We start from the raw sequence: 16671 nt of genomic DNA on the forward strand, positions 1-16671 counted from the left end.
ATGCTATAGTCCATTTAGCACTTCTTTACACAAATGTATGTCAATCTCATTATGAAACATTTAAAGGTTAATTCACACAAAATTTCTAGTCATGTAATTAAACAGATACACTATTGGGTCAACTAAGCTGTTAGCTAAGTAAAAAAGAACTTCCCTTTCTTGTTTGTAAAATATGTATTGCTTCTTCAAATACATTTTAAGGACAAACTAACTGTCATTTCACAAGTACTGTAATAACTGTTGTTTTAAAAATTGATGTTTCTTTTCCATATAATATGTTCTTCTTTGGTCCCCTTTATCTGTTTTGAATTTTACAGTCTGAGAACAAAGGCTGGAGTGGACAAAAATCATCTTTTCCTGAACCAGCAACAAACAGTGAGTGTTTTCTTTCAGTTAAATACCTTTTTTTGGTATCTTGCAACCCTCTGTGAATTATACACACCTACTGAATTAGTCCGACTGATGCATGATGCTTTAAATGTGAGCCATTTGTATATATTTGCTAAGTGCGTAATGACTGCACATTTTCCTTTTTTGGTAAGGAATTACGTAGCAGAAACCTGGTACTTTAATGCAGTCTAAAGCTTCAGAGTTAGGACAGAGTGACAGAGCTTGTTTTTCATTTTTCTGCCTCGATCTGTGTCTTATAGAAACAAAGACTTGCAAACAATTTCTAGAAATTATCTCTTAAATCACTTCCTGTGTATTTACTGTGCATAATGAATGTCATCCTTATAGCTGCACCAAATCTCTTGGAAGCAGAGAATGATTTATGGGAAGTTTACTTCCTCTCCTGCCCTTAAATTGATATTTCTCAACTTTTCATAATATTTTATTTTTTATTGAACTATGAAGTGAAAGTCAAATTATTGTTTTGCCAGTGATGTTCAGTACATTTGCCAGTTGTTAATTACTATACTTTTTTTTTCGATTCACCAAGACTAACCAAATAAATTTGTCATGTAAAATATAGTACATTTATAATTCTCCATACTGTTTTATACTGTTTTGTTTGATAATTTGGATTCATGACTACAATATAATGTAAATGGAAAAAACTAATATTAATTCAGATGGATAAAAGAAGAAGGTTCTTTTAAGAATCGTGTGTGATAGAACATTTTGGGCAGATATGCAGTCACACATACTGTATAACACTAGCCCAAAGGCATTCAACTTAAACATTTGGCATATTTGCATGTTATGTATTTTGTGGACTTGTGCCAAATAAAACAAAAGAGTTAAGCAAAACAATGCTTTTCTTGTATTTTTCTTTACACTACTGAGTTAACAGATTGCAATCAACAGCTGCAAAAGATTATTAGTGCTGAAGTATGATGTATTTGATTAAGTACTAATCTCTGGTGTGCAGAAACATTCTTTTTTTAAGTCTTGCTAGAAAAGGAGATGTATAATAAAATAGATTAATATGATATAATTTTGTTATTATTACCATCATTCAATACTTTATAGAGAGTCAATGAAAACATTCTACCTGGAAGTATAACTTGTCGCTTAGGTCACATTCTCTGGGCTATTTGTTGAATTCAATTCAGTTTATTTTTGTATAGCGTTTTTCATCGGGTGCAGGCACTGAGCGCTATGTCAAGATCTCATGTACAATGTAAGAATTAATTTAAAAAATTACTAAATAAAGAATTAATACACACGATGACAATGATTTATTCAAATAAAAAAGGAAAACAATGTATACACAAACTGATTAACATAAATGAAATCCAATAATATCTGTCCATTGATTAATTTTTCATCTATGGCCAGTTGACAGCAGAGGGCAGATAAACAGAAGCTCTAGTCAGCAGCAACCTTAGAGAAAATACATTTCTCTGGGGTCCAAGGTCAGTTATAACAGACAAAGTCTGATACAGTTCAGCCAACTGGCTACTAACCCCAACCTGGGCATTGTGTAGTAGAGTCTGTGCTGGGCCATCTAGTCTGATGACAGAATATTTTCATCCTATAATTCCAAGGATCCCATTGTCTGATATGACTTTTCCATTGGCAGGGGAACAATTTAGCAGTAGAGCAGTTGCAGCAAACCCACAACAAGATACCAAGAAGGCAATCAGAATAGAGGAGGGTTAAGTTATATTTTTGTACTAATGAATAGCAAACAAAAACTAATCTTCAGTTCTAGTTAGCGTATGCCAGACTAAAGTTGTGAGTCTTCAGCGTGAATTTAAAACCTGAGACAACTTATATAAGCAGGTAGGTTATTCCACAGCTTTCTGGCCATGTAACTAAAAGCTTGACCTATAACTTTTATTTTATTTATCCATAGAATCTTAAATAGATCGGTATCTTGAGATTTTAATGCGTGATCTGATTTGCAAGAAATGATAAGTTCATATAAATAAGTAATGCTTTAGGCGTTTAATGCTTTATACTGTATGTTGCAAAGATGATTTTAAAATTAAACCTAGCTGGGAGCCTGTGTGAGGACTTGATAACTGGAGTTATGCGTTCAGACTTTCTAGTCCTTGTAATGATTCTTGTAGCAGTAATTCAAACTAAATGAAAGATGCATTTAGCAGTAGCATTAATTCAAACTAAATGAAAGATGCATAAAGAATGATTTAAATATCTAGTGAATAATGCATTGCAGTAATCAATCCTATTAGAAATAAATAATTGAATTAATTTCTCAGTATCTTGGGATATTTAGAAAACATTTAAATTTTCAAATATTTTTAGGATGGCAAAAACATATCCTAGACAGTTTTTTAATGTATTTTGTTAAAACATATGTCAAAGTAGATGCCTGAATTACATGGTAATTCCAACTAAGCTAAAAAGTGACAGAAAATTGTTGCACCCAATAAGCAATATTTTTATTTTTTCCGTATTCAGAGTCATGTAGTTCTCAGCCATTCACTCCTTTAACTCAGTGACACAATTAAATAAGGACATCACTGCTGACTCTGTTCAAAAGGATTAACGCCTATTATAACACAATGGACACAAAAAAGAATGAAATACATCTTTTTCGTCTATTCACATCAAACGGCTACCCGAAGACATTAATTAAAAAATACCTATATAAGAGACCCAACAGACCTCAGCAGTCGTCTCCAGCTTGGTACCCCCCTGCACATACCATACCCTCCCTTATCATTGTGGCATGTCAGAAAGTACAGAATGCGTCCTGTCCAGATCTGAGATCAAGATAGCGTACAAACTGACAAACACTTTACGGACTGTCCTTTTCAATGCTAAAAGCAAAACCGTCAACCACAGAGACAAGAAACGCAGTTTAAAGCTTTCCATGCAGTGCATGCCCAGCTGTATACATAGGACAAACATCTAAAAGATTCGCAACATGTATACATGAACATTGTAATGCCATCAGAAGGAAAGACCTGCAGTCAATGATACAATACATACATTTACGTTCCACTGGACACACGTTTAACTGGGACACCGTGAAAGTAAAATTCAGGGTCAAGACTAAGAGTGCCGGAGAGCTGACTGAATCGTGGCTCTCTAATGAAAATACCATTAACAGACACATGGACTTGAACCCAGCATATGCAGGCTTAAAATGAAGAACATCTAAATAAATAAAAAAAAATCTTTTTGACCAACACCTTCTGAACCCCACCTTACTAATCCACCCCTAACCCCCTTACAACCTCCTCCTCCATCCCCACCCTTCACCATCTATATATTGCCATTAATTTCTGTATGTCTAATCATTTTCCTCTGATGATGACACCTGGCGGGTTGTTGAAAGCTTAGGAATAAAACACAATTTTATGATATATATACTTATTCACATAGCTTTTCTAGAACCATATTGCTATTTTTTATGAGATTAATTCTTTCCTTCTTTGATTATGTGTTTAATGTTACAGATGACTTTTCTTTGTCTCTTATCAGTAGTTATGTCTGCAAAAAATGATAAAAAATATATTATAACAAACACATTTATGGAAATATCACTTCACTCAGCAGTGATGTTGGCTGGGCCTCAGCATGTCATTAAATGAGTCAGTCAGGAAATGTTCCAAACGCCCAATGTTCAACAAAATGATATTGTTATTGCCAGTTTGGAGTGTTTGTGATGAGTAATTCTAATTGAATAACTTAGAAAGCAAGTAAATGCTCACAATTTTAAAAACTGCATACAACATTTGTTAAAGATCAGAACAAAACATGAACTGTTCTTAAATAAGTATTATTGTGTTAATTTCAGTAGCTAATGTTAGGGAGATTATGGTATAATGGCTATTCATTAGTCATATATAGCTTCTTTTGGTTAATGATCATGTACTGTTAACATCATTATTAGCAGGTTTCTGTCTTAATAGAGTTTTAAGATATTTTTTAATCTAACTCACCATTTGTAGTTGTTCACTTCATGTCCATGCACAATGCCTTTCCTTTTAATTAGGGTCATTACCAAGGAATACCTGAAAATATCGATACACATGTGATACTAATGTTATCACAAATAGTAGTTACAGCTTTCATCTCATACCTGAATGGAAAACAACATGCCTCAATCGTGCATTCATAGTTCACTGCAAAATATGGTTCACATATGATTTTAGCTACGTGTGATGACTGAATCCCTTATAAAGCAAGAAATCCCCATAACTGACATTCATGCACAACATTAGCAAGCAAATAAAGATGCCTCCATCAGCAAAGGCGGTATCAAACTATGGGTAAAATTGTTTAACTACAGCATGGTGCCCAGGCTGCTCGCTCCTGGCATACTCATTCTTGAACCCGGGTCATTACTAGTCACAACTGAGGATGGACTGGGCAATGAGGACACAGCACAGCAAGAGATGTTGCAAAGTGTTCAGTGCTTTTATTTCTACACCGTGTTCAAACAATAAAGTGCAGTGCAGTCTTCCAATAAATAAATAATCCATAAAACAGTGCTCAAGTGGAGGTTAAAATGCAAATAAATAAAAATGGAAATGATTAAAAATTCAAGGTTAAAACAAAGTCAAGCTCTATCACTTTAAACACCACTCATGAGCCACCGTGCCTCTTTCTTAAATCAATGTCTTCTGTGCTTACTCTTTTCAGTCTCTTTAGTGAGGGAAGGTGTGCATTCCGACAAACACAGTCCCTGCCACCATCCCTTGACATTCTGTGGGACTTCCCAGAACAGTTGGTTGCTCCTATTCCCTGGGCGTTCAAGGAGGAGTGACCCTACCACCATGAACGCCACCTGCTTGCTCCACCTGGTGCATTGTTTCCAACTGCTTCCCTCTTCATTCCAGCACTTGGTCTGCCATGGTCCTCACCCTTTGTCTTTATTTTCTCATTCTTTCCCTTTAACCTCCAAACTTTTTCACTTTTCCATTTCCCTGTTGTTTCTAACTTAGACTCTTATATACTAATGCATACTAATGTACAATATTTTAATGTTGCAAAGTGTGCACTCCTAATTACGATCCGTGGAGTGCCGATGTGGAAAAGCCAAACTAATCAAGCAATCAGCTGACTTCCACATTAGACATACTGCAGTTGCCCTGATCTACTGCAGCACCTGCACTCACAGAGCCTAAACTGCACCTTTTTTATTTAAAACCTCACACACAGCCACAAACCCCAAATTTGCATCACCACGTACAGTAACAAAACAAATTAAACTCATCATTAATTTATGTTTGACTATGGTGTTTTAAGTGTGGTAGTAAAAATGCATCTATTGGAATAATCATTGTAAAACAAATAACAAAGGCATGTAAATTTGATGGATATTTAGTAGATTCCTATATACTCTTTATAGTTATTGAGATGTAAAACTAATAACCTGATTACCTTGGTGCTAATGCCTTGAATGACATAACAGCAGTGTTTATGGTGGTCTTCTTAATCTGGTACAGAATTCCAATTTGAAAATACTAATCAACATTAAATACTCTAAGCACTAGACAAAAATAAAAAGAATCTAAACTCTAAAAGAATGATCAACAAACTGCTAAGCAAGAGAAACTCAAGATGGAAAATGACAGCGGTATGAGTTGCAATCCTTCCTCAACGGTTCTTGAGGTTGATCTTCTAATTAGCTGTGAACCACCCAATCTCGATTTTCTTACGATCTTACGATTTTCGTAAAGGCATTTGACTCAGTTGATCAAGCTGCCCTGTGAGACATCCTGAGACTTTGCAGGATCCTCTCAAGGTTGCTGGATATCATGGCCGGCCTGTACACTGTTTCTGTGAGTGCTGTGCAGAGTGGAGGCAGAACCTCTGTGTTTTTTCCAGTTGATTCTGGGGTTCATCAGGGGTGTGTTCTTGCTCATACTAAGTTCAATGCTTGCATGGTCATAGTGTTGGGCAAGGTTGTGAGGTCCAGAGACTGTGGGGTATCTGTTGGCAAAGAAAGATTCACTGATCTTGACTTTGCTGACAATGCTGTGATCTTTGCATAGTATGTAAGGGCTCTGATTGGGGTTCTCGAGAGACTGAGTAAGGAGTTTGAGTGTCTGGGCTTGCAAGTGTCCTGATAAAAACCAAGATAAAGGCCATGGATGACCTTTTAGGCACAGACATTAGCCATGTCTGTCTGTGGAGAGAATCTTGTCAAGAGGTTTACTTACCTCGGCAGTGACATTCATGTCTCCAGTGACTCTTCTTATGAAGTCAGTAGATGGACTGAGAAAGCATAGGAGTCATGAGGTCACTGGAAAGGGTTGTGTAGCGGTCCCAATATCTATGCAAAAGGACGAAGGTCCAAGTCTTTAGAGTCCTGTTGCTTCCTGTCTTGCTATTTGGTTGCGAGACATCAGTGTTATCCAGTGACCTGAGGCGAAGACTGGACTCTTTCAGTACTGGGTCTCTTCGGAGAATCCTTGGGTACCAGTAGTTTGACTTTGTGTCGAATGAGCAATTGCTCACAGAGTCTTGAATGAGGCTCATTACCTGCATTGTGAGGAGCATCAGTTACGGCACCATGGCCATGTGGAGTGATTCCCTGAAGGTGATCCAGCTCACAGGATCCTCATTTTTGAGGACCACATAACGACGCCCAGGTAACACTTGGCTGCAGCAGATAGAGGGTCATTTCCAAATATGTGGGACTCGACCGTGTCTCTCCCTGGGGGGTTGCCAACCAGGATCCTGAGCTGTTTCATAATGTGCTGGGTGTAGCAATACACTGTACCAGTGTATGCTCCCTGACCTGACCTGTCTCTCCATCAAGAGACCACTGTGCAGTAAGCTTTACATAGCAGCAGATATACAGTAGATAGGAAAGGAAAGGATAAATGATATACAAAGGTAATGGTTAAGGGTGAAGCCCTAGTTCCAGTCTGTTTTATTTTTTCTAGTTGCATTCTATGTAATATAAACAAATAAATAAATTAATAAACGTATTAGGGTATGCTTTCACATTTCAGGTGAATTTAGAGTTCCCAATTACCCTAAAGTTCATGCCTTCAAGAAGTGTGAGGAAACAAGTATCCAGAGAAAAGCTCACATAAGCATGGGCAGAACATGCAAATTCCTTACAGAGAGTGGCAATGCCAGTATCTGAACCCAGTACTCTGGAGTTTAGAAGATGCCGCACTAACTACTGCACCTCTGTTCTGCTCCCAATAAAAGGATAAGTAAATGTAAATTATGTTAAAATTTTCAATTAGATGTTTTAACAATGCAGCTTAAGCTTAGTTAATTTTGCCACAGTGTTTAGGTACATGTATTAGCTGGCTTGTGTTTCACTAAAGGAAGAGCAGAAAGAATGCAGTTATTTTAGAGATTTGTAGAAGAAAAGCTGAAAAAAACATGTTGCAAAATCACAAATTTGTGAATCTGTGGGTGTGTTTGTGGTTATGTTTGCTCCCTAATGGATTTTCTCATTACCTCTATTTAAGTCTCCTAACACATGTTTTTGAGTAGAGATATCATATTTAAGAGATTTTCTTTAAAAGCTCCATAATCTTTTTTTTTTTTTTTTTAAACTTAAGTCCATTATTGTAACATGGGTTTTATTTTTGGACATCCTCCAGTATGTAGTGCCAAAGAGAATCTTGCAACGGGCGAAGCGCTAAACCAGGGGGAAAAAATTGAGGAATCATGGGATTTTGATTGCAGTTTTACAAAGCTGAAGTCATACTGCTGGCAGAAGCACTTCTTCAACATTTTGTTAAAAAAAGACATTTTATTTATGATACTTGACTGTCTAAATGTTAATTAAACACATCTTGGTAACCTTAATATGTCAAATACAATTTTCCTGTCTCTTTTCTGATGCAAGACAGCCTAAAGCTTTAAGTAGGCTTTCTGAAAAGAAGCTTTAACTTGTTGATATCTATCTATCTATCTATCTATCTATCTATCTATCTATCTATCTATCTATCTATCTATCTATCTATCTATCTATCTATCTAATCAGTATGTATCTTAATTCACCTCTTCACAGTAGGAGTCTAAAGTATGTTTTTCTTTCACATGCTGAACTCACACTATTGCTGTCGAACTGGGAGCAAGTTACTTACATGCCTGATGCATGAATGTGTCTTTGTACAGTTGATATATATGACTTACTCACTCATCAACAAAAACACTATTTCCCGTTTAATTAAAAAGCTGAAATTGAGCAAGATTGTACATCATTCTGAAAAATTCTCTGACTGATTTGTTTGAAATTTGGTGATGTTATAAAAAAAAGAAAATTAGCTGCCCTTTGTTTTTTATTTGTTGATATTTAATAATATTATGCTAACGTACAGTACAGGCCAAAAGTTTGGACACACCTCCTCATTCAATGTGTTTTCTTTATTTTCATGACCATTTACATTGGTAGATTCTCACTGAAGGCATCAAAACTATGAATGAACACATGTGGAGTTATGTACTTAACAAAAAAAGGTGAAATAACTGAAAACATGTTTTATATTCTAGTTCTTCAAAATAGTCACCCTTTGCTCTGATTACTGCTTTGCACACTCTTGGCATTCTCTCGATGAGCTTCAACAGGTAGTCACCTGAAATGGTTTTCACTTCACAGGTGTGCCTTATCAGGATTATTTAGTGGAACTTCTGGCTTTATCAATGGGGTTGGGACCAGCAGTTGTGTTGTGCAGAAGTCAGGTTAGTTGGACGATCATTTATTTTTCAACAGGACAATGACCACAAACACACCTCCACGCTGTGTAAGGGCTATTTGACCAAGAAGGAGAGTGATGGAGTGCTGTAAATGGTCATGAAAATAAAGAAAACACATTGAATGAGGAGGTGTGTCCAAACTTTTGGCCTGTACTGTATATACTCTGTGCTTAGAAATTACTTTATGCAAATTAAGGTCACAGCAGACGCGATTGACAACACTACTAACAAATAGAGTGGATGGGTGACTGAACAAGAGGTGCGTCCTGGACAGGAAAAAAGAGATGTCATCACATTAGGCATCTACAGTGAGATGTGAAATGAAAAGAGAAAGTTCAACGAAGCTCAGTGAATTGGGTCCAGTCCTCTAATGGTTTTGTTTTTGTTTTCAGCCTTATAATTACTTTTTTGACTTTCATTGGCACAGCTCTTGACTTTATTTTGATGTCCTCATGTTGAACAATGGTAACTACTGACTCCCAGCGGGTAGAAGCAAGCCTGTGTAACTTGTGGCTGATTTAATGAATCAATGAAACACACCTGAGTAATTGCAACATCCTGTAATGCCAGTTCTACCAAACATTATGGTGCACTGAAATGGGGAGACCATGTAGAAAAAGTGTTGGCATTTTTGCTTTGTGTGACCGAAATGTATACAAGTCCCCTTAAATGAAAGTCTAAAATGTGTACTTTAATCACATCTGAATTGCTCAATTTGTAATTTTGAACTACAAAGCAGAGGGGTAAATCAAGGAAACATTTTGGAGGGCACCGTAAGTTCTTCAACAAGAATGTAGGGAAATAAACTTGTAAAGGGTAGATCTCACACAAACATTAGCAAATTCTTCTTTATACAGAGAATTATAGGCACATAAAATAAATGAAGTTATAGTGTGGTAGAAAGTGGTAATTAGGTACATTCAAAACTTGACTCAATGTTCTTGTCAGAATTGTTGTACTATTCGAATTTGTTGGTGTAAATTGTATATTTGTTTGGCTGATGGTTAAAAAAAGAAACGGGGAATGTGAATCTTAAAATGCAAAATGAATATATAATAAGGATGTTCCACCAGTAACTTGTTACTACTCCAGTTAAGAAAGTGGCTAGAACAAAAACTGCTGTCACAATTAGAGAGACTTTTCAATGCAAGGATTAAAACATAGGTGTTTTATTTTTGAGTAGATGGGATGGTGTTAGAGTCATTAGGGGGCATTTGACCTGTGATGGAATGTCACCACATCCTGTGTTAATTCCCATCTTGTAAGTAGACTTTGGTCTACTACAACCCTGTACTTGATAAAGTGTTTTAGAAACAAACGAATGAATCTGAGTAAAAAAACAAGAAATAATGATGTGACTTTTATTTATTTAAGCTAAACCAGCATCATGATTTACGCATTTCTGTTTTTCTTTGAAGTTTAAAACCCACATAACCATAAGCATATTAAAATTGTCATCTCAGATTTTTCTGTTTTTCCACAGCGCAAAAAGGAATACTCCATCTTTCTCCAGATGTCTATCAGGAGATGGAAGCAAGCAGAAATAAAGCTGGTCCTGGAAATTACCTGACCCCAAAAGACATTAGCCAAGGTTCTGGCTGTTTCTTTAGCACCACCAGCAACACAGCAGTCATTGCCAGGGAGCTCCTGCTCAATGGGACCTCCCCAACAGCTGAAGCCATAGGTCTTAAAGGAAAGGCACCTGCTTCACCCTGTGCCTCTGTACAGCCTTCTCAGCAGCTGGACTACTTGGCAAGGATTCAAGGCTTTCAGGTATGGAAAAAATGAAGCTATAAGCAGAGCAGTGCCATGAAGGAATCGCTAGACTTTACCTCAGTGTTTTAAGTCATTTAAAGTAAAGTACATTTTTTCTACCATTTTTTAGGTGAATACAGTAGACTAATTTACATTAGTTTGGTTTGCTATTAATAAGAAGCCTTGCACAGCATTATAGGTATATTCACATTTTGAGATTTTGCTTCTTTTCATTTAAAAAAAGATGCAAAACAACTTTCTTTTTGTTGCAAATTTTAATCTTTTGTAGTTTTTGTTTTGGATAGAGAAATTAATTATGAGTAAAAATAAATTGGAAAAAGTGGAGAGTCCTTAATATAAACTTTCAAGATGTGTGTATGCTTATAGCAAGAGCTGGTGCAAAAGAAAATGTCTTCTGGCAAACTAACATCTTTTATGTTTATTTTTTGCTAATTCTTTGAAATAGTTTTAAATAATTGTTAACTACTTGTGCCTACAAACTGAAAAAAACTCTTACTTATGCATGCAGAATAAAGATTAAAGTATGGTGCTGCTCACACCATCTAAGTGTGTTTTTATGCATGTTGCTGTTTCTTCCTGCATTTCAAAAGACTACATTGATTAACAGCATTTATTTGGCTCTGTGTAGCAGTTTGTGTCTTGCAATGAGCTGTGGCCATTCAGGATTTGTTCATAGTTTGTGTTTCTGAAACGTTTGGGATAAGCTTCAGTGTCACAATCCTGTCCTGAAATGAATGGGTTCAGTAAGTGAGTAAATGATATTATACATGCAAAAAAATACTTTGTCAGCTTTCTGGTGTACTGTAGTTATGCAACTAAATCTACTCAAAGGAGAGCAACTTCTACATGCAGTACATTTTTTTGTCTGTCAGACAGATGTCTTATATTGGCTCTTTTATGATGTAACTAGCAATAATTTGTTATTGCCTAAATTATAAATGGAAAAAAAGTCCTAGAAGGAGTCTCTTGTTCTTTCAAAGTTATTACCAAGTAACAGATGATTACATGATTACTTTGTGTACTGATATGTCGGCGAAAAATATAAACAATTAAAAAAACTTCTAAATAAGAACTAAAATGATAGATAGATAGATAGATAGATAGATAGATAGATACTTTATTAATCCCAAGGGGAAATTCACATACTCCAGCAGCAGCATACATAAAGAACAATAACTACAGAATTAAAATTACTACTACTTAAGTGTTATCAAAAACATAAAACACTTTAGGTCATATTTTAACATAAACCAATTTGACAAACTGTACGGCTCTAGTTCTGAAGTTCTCATCCATAAATTATTCAAATACCCTTTTTCTTCTTTGATATAATGGTTTTAGCACTCTGACCTGCTCACTTCTTCCAAACAAGTTTAACACATTGAAACTTAATAATATGAAGTACATGAGCAAAAATTTTTTCCTAATCAGAGGCATGGAGATTTCCTTGGATTAGACTCTTATTTGTAACATGCATTCATTAATATCATATAAAACTATTCCAACACTTATTTTTTCAAACTCTTCTATTTGTAGAACTGTACTATAATAATAAAATGTCATCCTTATTCTTGAAATAACATATAGTTTGAAAATTAAAATCACCTTTTAAGTTTAAATGGATAACTTTGCTGAAATTTTGATTTGGATTTTTTGTATATTTCAAACCAAAAACAAAAATTTATTTACTAAATTTAAGGTTCCATGTCTGCATATTTCATGAAGATAACTGAGCAAAATTTTTAATCTGACATAAATAAAAAAATTAAATACAATTTCTTTTTGACTACAGAAAATGTGGTTGTCTTTGAATTCACACTAAATTTAATGTAGGAAAGAATTATGGCATTTCTCTTGCTCGGGTTTAATTTTCTCAGCTACTGGTAAGTTATTCATATAGAGAGAGATTCAGTAATATTTTTAAGCATGCAAAGTTAAACACTTTTTATACAATAATGATAAAAACTTTTTTTCTTTTTTCAGTATGGCACTATAGCTCATACCTTTATTTTTCTTAAATTTTGAAACAGAATATTTCTCAAGATGTACTACTGCAAAGTAGCTTTAGCTAAGACTTCCAAGTCAAAAATTTATTTTTTTTTAATCAGTGCATTTTTGATTTAAACTAGCTCTTGTGAGTGTTACAAAGTTTTTTGTTATAAAAGATAAATTTAAGGTTAATGATTCTTAAAGTTCTGATCCCTAGCATAAATGCTACTGATGCAGTATCCCTAAAGTTATTTTAATTGTTAAGAAATTTATGAAAAATGATGTTTAATCAAAACTGCCACAAGTCCCTTTTTGAAAGGCAAGAGACAAGTGAAAATTTAATTATAAATTAAAATCTAATCCATTAGTCAGAATGATTTAGGAGATACATTTAAAAGAACAATTCTAACATCCATTACTAGCAGTGGTTTAGCAAAGTTAAAGTTTCCAACCAGGTTAAAATAAATGAAGGACAGGTTTTTTAATATTATAGGATGACAAGTGAAACTGCCAAACTATCGTCAGTGCTAGTAAAGTTTCTACACAGTACAATGATACCCTCAATTTCAAAACCTTCCAAAATCTATTAACAATTAAAAACAATTATGCTTTCATTGCCATTATTAGAATCATTCATATTAATAAATACCAGATTATGTAAACCATCTTCTGTTCATGTGAAACTTCTATAATCTTTGTAATTTTCACTTCAGAGTCCTTATAAAAAATATGCAATCGTGACTGAAAATGGCAGCACCTCTCAATCCAAATTAAAAAATTCTAAATTTGAATGACTTCCTTGAAAAAAAATCATGTTTAAGTTTTTTGTTTGTAAAAACTCTATATCTGTCTATTTAGACTGCTAATATGTACATTTTCCAAATAAATGAAACACCAGAAACAAACATAAGGGTTTCATTCTCTGATAAGCAGAATATAGCTTTCCCTATTTTTTAAGATAGCAATGTACTTTATTTATAAAATTGTTTCATTTATTTTCTTTCAATCAATGAGCAATTAATGAATTTATTGGGCTATACATAATTTGTCATGCTAAAACCATAAAAGATTATAGATCAGGAACATGGCCTTTCATTTTAATATTTTTCTTTACCTTTCATATTTTCCAGAAATTTTCAAATGTTATTCTTTACTGTATCCTCCTTTATACTGTGACTTTCATGTAAAAATATTTTTAACATATGTGTCACAATCACTTTGTCTTATTTCTTTATCAATATTGCCATTCCTCAAAAGTATTTTGACTTTTAAATAGTACACTATACTTCTTTTACAAGCCTTCAGATGAAAATATTTTTTTCAGCCAGCCTGGATTATAATTTCTTTTAATTCTTTTACTGGATACATGTAAAATGTCTCTAAAAATATTTGTAACATTGCTCATACCCATTATACGTACTTCCCATGCTTTTATACTCAGCACAGTTTCCTCTTCTTTTAAAATGACAGTTCTCAACTCCTTCCATATCTGCAGCTCTGTTTGTTGTATTCTTATTACAGATACTGGAACACTTCACAGCACTGCAAAACTGCACAGTGTCATTTACAGCAGTACTGGTTTTAGCCTCACTACTCTGATTTACTCCAGCTGGATTCTCATGAATATTTCTGTTCAATTGTACAATGTAGGAATCTTCTGTTTCACTCCAGGTGCTTTCTTTGGCCCCTGCCAGTTCACATATATTAGGATCAGAATTCTCACCCCTAGTAACATTAGACATAGGTGTGTTGCAAGCTATAGCTAGAAGACCAACGTTATCACTAACAAGAGTTTTATTGAATTCTGCAGCTGTATATGGGAATATTTTAAATGATACCTTTTTTCACTGAGGCACTAGTAAAACTAATGTTACAAGACTTAGTAGCACAGTAAAAAAAAAAAGTAGTATAATTCAAATTTACAGTCATGGTGCTTCCAGTGTACCTTCTCTTAGATCACATTCCATGGCTATAACTGGTAGGATGGGGGGCATGCCGGAATGAATGCTTAGGGAATTAATTAAATATGCTAAAATATGATTCACTAACCTCAGGTGATCAAAAATGCTGAAAATGTGATATAAAAAGAATCCACCTGCCCATTTGTAAAGTGCAGTTTTTTCTTTCATACCTTCAATTTTCCTCAAACAATGTTCAGAGAAACATGAAGCTCAATTGGAAAGGTGAAAGAAGTGTGTGAGGTACCTTTCCCATTTTTCTCCTTGATGAAACTAGACAGTTTAGTTTGCACAATTACAGTACATCAGGAAAATTCATATTAAATGGCTCTGTTTCATTTTCTGAATTTTGTCTAATTAAGAAATATGTGTTTTAATTGTGAAAGTAGGCTAGTAAATTAGATACCTTCCATCTCTTTTTTATGAAGATTTTGCTTAATTTTTTCACTTTGCACATTTTTGTAATAAAAATGAGCTCTAGAGCAAACCTGAACCTGTGTGCATATTTGGTGTAAAGCAAATTCTGTGTCTTACAGTGTAATCCTTCCATCCAACTATCCACTTGTGTAACCAGTTAATCCAGTTCATTGTCACTGGGGCCAGAGCCTATGAGAGCAGGCTTGGGAACAAGGAGGGATTTAATCCTGAATGGTGTGGTAATCCATTGCACTTCCGCCACACAAGGCTAGTTGGGAGTTACCAGTTAATCAAACAAACGTGTTTGGAATTCAAAAAATACTGTATCAAGTGTTTCTCCGTTTCAGAAAAATAAGTGAAGGAAAATCCGAGAGGAGCTCAGGAGCTCACTCCACAATACTCCATTCTTTTTTCCCATGAAATGATATAATTTTGCCCATGTGTATTCATGTTAATTAAACTCCCAGATACCATCTGGTGGTGAAAGTAATCGAGGATTCTGAGTAAATTTTAAATATGCATTTTGAACATGTAGGCACCATGTTTGGGGTATGTTGGGGATCTGGGTGTTCCTGTACCAGAAATCACTAATACTGTAGGACTATTTGATAATGCTGTAAAGGTGATTTAAAGTTCACTCATTCAAAGAAAAAAAGTGGTTAAAAAAGTTGTCATTAAAGCCAAAAATCAGCCCTCACTTATTATGTAGAGGGTTTTAATAAATGTCTACCAACTAAAAACTAAAGTGAAAGTTAGTACTTACTTATACTCACTGAAAAGTGGCATCTTTTGTTGGTCTATCCCATTCTACCAAACAGTGTCTCCATGAGCTATTGAAAAAATCAAGGTTCCATTGTGACTTAGCTCTGTCATATAATTTGTGGAGTTTTTTTTAATATAAATTGTGTTTGTATTTTGCTTAATTTAGATAACGCCTGTTATTGTTTTGTATTGGGAAGTTAATGGCTATGTGCATGTAGAAAACAGTGTTGCCTTTTTCAAAATGTTATTGTCACATATAGCGTACAGGGTAAATTGAAGTGCATTTTTGACCAAGTGCAGGTTGGGTGGCCAAATATTACAGTGTAGATGATGTCAAACTTAACATCATAATAGGCAGTGATTGGTAACACTGCATAGATAGACAGACAGACAGACAGACATAAGCCACTTTTGGACAAATGCATTTCTCAGTAAGTGGTCCACATGAAAAACAAAATTGGGCAGACTTTTGTAAATCTAATCTGATTAAACAGATGAAAGAAAAAGTTATAAGATAAATGCTATAATCAAGTGAGGCAATGAAATTGTGGTTGAGGAATGAAAAAATATAGAAGATGCTATCATTAAGGACATCACATCCTATTGAAACTGTGTGGTTGTTGATAAAATCGTCCTCTGCAGAGCATGATGGGAATTGTAGTCTTCTCAAAAGTAT

At 34.7% G+C, this 16671-nt stretch overlaps 1 protein-coding gene across 6 annotated transcripts in view; it reads left to right on the plus strand.

Moving 5' to 3' along the window:
* The window catches only part of stau2 (staufen double-stranded RNA binding protein 2), a 356944-nt gene that overhangs the window by 186098 nt on the left and 154175 nt on the right, over window positions 1-16671 (plus strand). For all 6 annotated transcript variants that reach the window (XM_039754429.1, XM_039754431.1, XM_039754434.1 and 3 more), the window contains 2 exons: window positions 318-375; window positions 10577-10866. In XM_039754429.1, the coding sequence (XP_039610363.1) occupies window positions 318-375; window positions 10577-10866 (348 nt within the window). The remainder of the gene's footprint in view (window positions 1-317; window positions 376-10576; window positions 10867-16671) is intronic.

Source organism: Polypterus senegalus, chromosome 5, assembly GCF_016835505.1.
Source record: "Polypterus senegalus isolate Bchr_013 chromosome 5, ASM1683550v1, whole genome shotgun sequence".
Lineage (NCBI taxonomy): Eukaryota > Metazoa > Chordata > Cladistia > Polypteriformes > Polypteridae > Polypterus > Polypterus senegalus.